The sequence below is a fragment of the Chenopodium quinoa genome, unplaced genomic scaffold (assembly GCF_001683475.1).
Source record: "Chenopodium quinoa cultivar QQ74 unplaced genomic scaffold, ASM168347v1, whole genome shotgun sequence".
In the NCBI taxonomy this organism is placed as follows: Eukaryota; Viridiplantae; Streptophyta; class Magnoliopsida; order Caryophyllales; family Amaranthaceae; genus Chenopodium; species Chenopodium quinoa.
The window spans coordinates 4,434,036-4,441,562 of NW_018744239.1; the positions used below are offsets into that span (position 1 = coordinate 4,434,036).

A 7,527-nucleotide genomic window follows, 5' to 3' on the forward strand; every position below is an offset into this window, starting at 1 on the left:
ACCTTGTTCTTTATTCGCTTTAAACTTTAATTTTGCTCATTTTCTATAGTTTCTTCTCTAGCCAACGAACGTCCCAGCCTTAGGTCGCCCTTAGGCGAAATTTGGCATAAACAATTTGGCGCCCACCGTGGGGCCGACGACTAGATTTCCATTCATAAATTTCAAAAACCTTTCCCTATAACCGATCGTCCAGCACTCATGGGTTCTTTAGAAGAAAAAATGACTATCGAGCAGCTCATGCAGGAGGGGTCGCAAGACTCAAGAAGAGCTCGCGCAACAGAAAGCGGAGAACGCACGACTCGCCGAGGAAATCCAGAAGACCGTCAACACCCTCGGGAACGAGTTGGACTCCGTCCACAGCAGTACGCTAGGTCGGCGCCGCAACCGGCGACATCCCCACTATGATGAACCCAAACTCCTAATATGAATCACGTGGTGAGGATGAAGAAGGCGATGCTGAACGCACAGACCAAGAGTATGACGACGAGGCATATCCGACTGCCCAGAGGCTGAATAAGATCGAGGCTCAGAACGCCAAGTTGCTTCGCCTGCTGAAGAGGCTGCCTGGTGCGCCAGTTCCAACCGTACTGGAAGAGCCTGACAGTTTCGCTGCGTTGCCCTTCGTGGAAGAGATATCAATGGTTGATATCCCTAGAAGGCTCAACATTCCTCTTCCAATGACGCTCTATGATGGAAGTACTTGTTTGTTGGAGCATTTCAATCATTACAAGCAAAGGATGTGGCAGTATTCTATCCTCCGCAACCTGCTCGAGCCAGTCCTCTGCAAATCATTTGGAGCTACCCTTACAGGGCCTGCCCTTGAATGGATGTGTGATATCAAACGTCGCTCAATTACTAATTTTCAAACTTTGTGTAATAGGTTTTACAGCAAGTTCAGCAACAAGTGCAAAGTTGAAAAGCAGACGAGCGACCTATACTGCGTCGTCCAGACAAGCGGCGAGTCCATCAAGTCATACTTCAACATGTTTAACAAGGAAATGTTCGACATCAAAGGATATGACGTCCAAAAAGCCATAAAATCCTTCAAGAGAGGACTGTCGCTAGATTCGGAGCTTTACAAAGAGCTGATCAAGTATCCTTGCGTGACCTTCGAAGAAGTCGGAACTCGCGCCCTAGCCTAGATGCGACTGGAGGACGACATCACTATCAGAAAAGGCATCAAGTCCTTGCCTACCATTAGTAACGAAAGGATCGACAAACGGTCCAACGACAAGAAAAGCTGGCGTCATAAACCCTAAGACAGGCCAGGTCAGGGAAATAATGTCAATAACGTTGATAAAGCTAACAATGCACAAAGCTTTGTTGATAGGTCCTAGAAGCAAAATGCTGACGCATACCCCGACATTGCTGAGTACGGATTCTGCGTTGACATCGGGGGCGTGGTGAATGCCTTGCATTCCTTAGCTATTGTCGCCCGTTGGCCTAGGAAGAGCGACAAGCCAGATGAAAGCAAAGACAAATCCAAGTGGTGCGACTACCATAGCGATCGTGGCCATCATACTGAAGATTGCAATGCCTTGAGGAGAAAAATAGCCTTCATCTTGAAGAAAGGTCATCTAAAGGAGCTGGTGGGAAAAGGCCAAGTAACAAAGAGACGTCGCCTCAATAGCCTCCTAAAGCCCCGGCGATCACTAAGGTAGTCAATGTTATCTCTGATGGATCTGATATTTGTGGACTAACGTACTCTGCAGCAAAGAAAATAGCAAGAACATGTACCCCCGAGGAAGCTGTTCCAAAAGACGCAAGATCAAACCAAGATAAAGCTTTAGGAGCGACGGTAATCTCCTTCGATGACTGCGACTTGGGAGACTATTGAGAAGAGCATCATGATTCACTAGTGATATCCCTTACCATTGGTGTAATACCCCAAATTTTTTAGTATATTTAGTCAATGTTTTTTTTTTTTCAAAAATAAACTTTTAAATTAATTATTATTTTCTATTTTCGGATTAAAAAAAAAAAACCTAATTTTGGATAATTTCCAGAAACTGATTTTGAACACTGAAAAAAAAAAAAAGAACAGAAACTGATTTCCTAGAATTGGTTTTATCGGATTGAAATCAAGAACAAACTTTATTAGAAAATCAATTCTTATCTTGTAGACCTTCTGGATAAATCCTCCTTCACAACAATAAATTTATAAATTCCCAATCCCACCCAAATTGCCGTGAGGAACACTAGCTTCACGAAGCTTTCTTTTTTTCCTCAAACATATTCTTCTTTAATTTGTATCATCTGCTACAATACCAACCATAATTGATTGAGTATAGTGGTAAGCCATGTTTCTTCTTCACTTTCATCCTTCTTGACAATAATTGTCAGCCAACCCACTATGAACTACGTACATTTTTATATGGCTTCTTCCGATTCATAGTTAAGGAGTATGATTTAAAAAAAAATATTAAAAGGTTTTTGTTGTTTTTCCGTAACTGTAAGACAATTCTTACAATTACAGCATATAGTAGGCGAGCAAAACAATGGTGGGAAAGATGAGTTAATTACTTTATCAAGTTCTTAGAGTTTGGCAGACTTTTTTTAAAAAAACAATTTACTTTCTCCTTTCTTACGTAATGAATGAAGCATTGGTTTATTACTATAACGGACATTAACAAGTGTTAATTAGTGGTCTAACTATTTCGATTAGTGTACTAAGACTAACTTAGACCCTTTTATTTGTAGACGGAGGAGGCTATTAGGTGAACGTTTCAGAGGTTAATTAGCACGATCAAAGTAATTTTCAATGTCCATCATCTTTAAAATCCTGTTAGGAAATTGTTTTGAAATATTGTGTGCCAACTATGTGCTTATGTAATTATATGTGATGAGTGTGTTACTGTATGATATTATGGAATCATATTATATACTAGTTTTCTATATTTGTGTACTAGTATAAGTATTTTTGAAAATTTGATTAATTGGTATCGTATGAGTTTTTTTTAAAATAATTAAAATCTTGGGAATTGGGTGATTGATTGTATGTAATTGATGGTCTCCAAGGCCTATTGGAAAACAAGTTGTAACTAGTGTGTCATGTAGAATGACTATGTTCTAATAATATTGAAATTGAAATATTGTTACTTGGGATTAAATTGATTAGTGCAATACTTATGTGCAATGTGATCGGGCAATTTAATCTATTAAAATGAACATTAAATATAAGAAGGGAAATGAAACCCGAAAGGGGTGAAGAACAGGTTTCCCACTTGTAGTTATGGTGGCTACTAGTTGGTTTAAATTACTAATCACTGGGTATTAGTGAGGGGTGTGCACACTAGGGACATTCTATTTAAATTAATGGCCATTTGGGGTTATGTGCGACCCTCTATAAAGTAGGTGGTGACAGGGACTAGTCTCGCCTTACTGACGTTCTCTTTCCCTTTCTTAATAATAAGTAATAAAAGTGTTATGTGACAATTTGATATTGGTTTAGTATTATAATGCCTATGTAGCTGTATTATGTATAAAATGTTTTTCGAACTAAAATTATTTATCTTACGGGATGGAGTTGGAATTACTCATTTTATCTGATTTTGGGAGTTTTCTCTCTTTTCTTGTTTCTAATTTATTTTGCAGGTTGGTAAGAGGGTACTCGGTTACGTGTAGGGAGACGTTAGAATAATCACCTAACTAAGACAATTTAGTTTACTTCTGAACTTATTTATTTTCCTTTTAATTATTGTTTTTAAAATAATTTGCAGTTTTTATTTAATGACTATTTTATTTTGCCACCGCTTAGACCACTTAGTTATTAAATTGTATTTCGTTTTGCTTGCATTTATTTTCTACGGAAAATAAGTGTAGCAGTAACACTCCTAGGGTTCGATGGTCGGGTTTGAAAGTTAAAAAGGTTACTCTTATTATTTTTAAAAGACTCGAATTTTGGGGGTGTTACAAATTGGTATGTAGAGCCAAGGTTTTTCAAATTTAGGGACTAAAATGAATTAAATTAAAGGCTTAGGTTTAAAACTTGTATAAAATTTTGTAAATTGATTTAAGTTTAGGAAAACCGTGAGTGTGATAAGGGATCTATGTGTTTTATATTACTTTTATCATGTACTTAAGATGTGGTTATTTATTTTCTTTTATTAGACGATGGTACGAGAGCGTAAAACTGCAAGAAAGGCGGGTTCTAGGAAGAATACAAATGTATTACCTGATTCTCCCTATAGGATTCGTATGAAGTACAACAAAGACATTCGACGTTATGTCTACCATTTGAATCTTTGCATTGAACATTTTCATTACAATGTGCTTGAGGGCGAATCTGACTACCTTACTCCAGAGAGACGATCTCAAATTCTTTTACGCAAGCTACTTGACAGGGGACCTTTTGCTCAACTTAAGAAGAAGTATGTTAATTTATACATTGAGGGTGAACCAAATGTTAAATACTATTATAATGGAAGATGGATCCCTACTGTGGAATACCTTGAGAAGGCGATGATGGAAGCCAAGCGAGAATTTAACTATAACTTGGATGATGACAACGAGGAGGAGCCCCATGACAGTGAAGCTCGTGAAAGTGAAGGGGAAAATGATGGTTGAAAATTCAAGCTGCGTTTAGATTACTTAGTTAGAGCCTTTATATTATGTTTATTAAAAATAAAAGTCAGTTCCTTATTATTGGAAACTGTAGTACTATTTAATTAGTAGTTTTTATAGTATTGAAATTATTTGGGGTCCAAATAACTATATTTGGGCCTAGTCCATAAATGAAAATAAATAAAGCCCAAATGGAAAGGTCCAACCCTCCGGCCCATATGTCAGGTCAGTCAACGAAGCCTAGTCAAATGATCAGTCCATTTGACTCCACAAGCCCACTTCATTCATTTGGACAAAGGTATAAAAGCTCAATTATCTCATTCATTATATTCATTCACTCATATTGCCTCAAGAAACAAACACTCTTGCACAACTATTCTCTCGTCTTTTTACACTCATTCTGACTTCGGCATCGGAGGGGCCTTCCTCAGCACAACCCCCGAGGCCAGCTTACGTTTGTTCAGCTGTGCAGGAAATCCTCAATTCGGTCATCACTCGAATTGGGCTTCATCTCCACTTATCTGAAGGACTTGCCGAAGGTCCCATTGTTTTTACCGAAACAATTTGGCGTTGTTTGTGGGGATTCTTACAAAAAGTCAGCCAAAAATCTCATACCAATCTTAGCCAACGCAAAAAATTGACTAAGAGTGGAAAAAACATCAAAAAAGCGAGAAAGATGGGCATAATCATGGTGAGGACCGATAGGACACCCTCACCGTCGCCTGAACCATCCATCTCCAACTCTCTGAGGGGAGAGAATCTGCGCAAGGGACCTTCCTCCCGACGGGTTCACCAAGCTGGGAACTCGCCCATGAGGATAGCCCTCCGCAGAGCATGCATTCACTTTCCCATCCGAATTCAACTCCTCCCACCGTTCCTTCAACTGAAGAGGTGGCGAGGGCAGTGGCTGTCTGCATGGAGTTCATGAAAGCCCTGGGTGGACGCCTCCCATCCGTGCACAATGCTCCTCCTTCACCCCTGTCGAAGCCGGAAGAGGAAACTGGCCTCGGGAGGGGAAGGACGAATTCCACCCTCCAAGGGAGAAGGAAGCGGAGGAGCCGAAAGCCTGGACGGGACAGGACGGGAACGACAAGGGGACTCCGGTCACTTTGAAAATTCCCATGTCCGGAACTCAAAGGACTTCCCAAGCAGCCACAAAGCTTCTCGCCGAAGCGTTTATGAGCACCTTGGGGAAAGGAAGAAGGACATTCACAACCGTCTCACTTATCCTGAAGGCTCCCGCCCAAAACTGTCATGCGGAGGGACACCCCTTACTTCCACCTCTCTAAGAGGGAGAAGTGAGGTTCCTTTAGAAAGAGTGAAGGGAAAGGCCGTGATGGTTCCTACCAGTTCACCTTTCCAGAGGTGGATATTGGAGGAACACGTGCCGACGGTCAAAATTCTGGCACACATCACTTACGATGGTACTTCGAATCCAAAGGACCACATAGCCTCTTACGTGGGGCATATGTCAGTCATGGATTACCAAAGGGCTGAAGGAATGCTCTATAACGGGTTGGAATGATCTCTCCAACAAGTTTAAGAGCAAGTTTTCTATGGCTAACCGCCGAGAGAAAAATACTGCAGAGCTTATGAGCCTGCAGAAGGCGGAAGACGAAAGTCTCCGAGATTACTTGACTCGCTTCAGCAACGAGTTGTCCAGAATCACAAGTCTAGGCCAAATTCTAGCCGTATTCGCACTACGGAATGGCTTATAAGCTGGAAAGTTTCTGGATTTCATGGTCATGCATCCTCCACAGACCTTGGAAGAAGCCCTCGATGCTTCGGATAAATTCCTCCGAGCCGAGGAATGGAACAAGGAAAAGTCGCAGTCTCAATCAGGGGCTGTGAAGCCAAAAGGCCAACCAGCCGAAGTTCCAGGGTCGAGGAAAGGGAAGGCGAAGGCCTCAGAACCTCCCTCGACTGCCGAGCCAAAGAAGGATAAGGCTCCCTACACAGGGAAGTTCGAATCTTTCACCCCTCTCACCTTACCACATACTAAGATCTTTAATGCGACGAGGGAGGAGGGAAGATTTAAAAAACCGAAGCCACCTCCTTCTTGGCACCAGAAGAAAGGGAAGGATCATTGGTGCGAGTTTTATGAATCTCGTGGACACCACACCGAAGATTGCCTTCGGCTGAAGGACCAGATCGAAGAGCTGGTCCAAAACGGGTACTTAAAAAAGTACGTCGTTGAGCGCCGCGAAGAAAAGAAAGCTGAGAGAGATTCTCAACAAGATTTGGATTACCTGCGAAAAAGGGATAAACTGCATGAGGGAGGAAACCATGATATCCTCATTATTTTTGGAGGGATTTCTCAGAATGCGCTGAAACGCCACCTGAGAGGGCTGACCCATCAGATACATCACGCTGAATTCCGAAGGCCACAGTCTCCGGTGCTGAACATGATGTTCACAGTCGAAGATTGCAGGGGGGTGGTGTACCCCTATGATAATCCATTGGTAATCATGACGGGCATCGCAAACCACAACGTCTACCGAACACTGGTAGACGGTGGCAGCGGGGCGAATATACTTTTCCGAAAGGCATTCAACCAGCTGAAGTTGGAGAGCAGACACCTAACTCTAGTTCCCTACCCGGTAACTGGGTTTAATGGCTCTTCTTCATATCCAGATCGGAAAATTCTTCTTCCCATTAGCCTCGGCCAAGACTGAGCGAAGCGGAGCATCATGGCCGAATTCTTGGTCATTGATGCCCCATTAGTATACAACGTCATTATGGGGAGACCCCTCATCCATGACGTTCAAGGAATTGTCTTGACGTACCATCAAGCGATGATTTACGTTTCAGACGAAGGGCGCTCCGAAAAAATCTTGGGCAGCCAAAAGGAGGTCCGAGAATGCAATTTCCTCAAACCATCCAAAAGTCGCCGCAACGACAAGGATGATGAGGAAGAAAAAGAAAAAGAGCGAGGTACTAAAAGGCTTAAAGGCCTAAGTGCTT

At 42.0% G+C, this 7,527-nt stretch overlaps 1 protein-coding gene across 1 annotated transcript; it reads left to right on the forward strand.

Annotated features, from left to right (window-relative positions):
* Positions 1–6,302: 6,302 nt before the first annotated feature.
* LOC110694290 lies at positions 6,303–7,238 on the forward strand. The gene has a single exon (XM_021871468.1). It carries the CDS (start codon positions 6,303–6,305, stop codon positions 7,236–7,238), a length of 936 nt encoding a protein of 311 aa, XP_021727160.1.
* The last annotated feature ends 289 nt before the right edge of the window (positions 7,239–7,527 follow it).

Coding starts and splice junctions, on each gene's coding strand:
- LOC110694290 (XM_021871468.1), top strand. CDS start 6,303: ATGGTCATGCATCCTCCACAGACCTTGGAAGAAGCCCTCGATGCTTCG.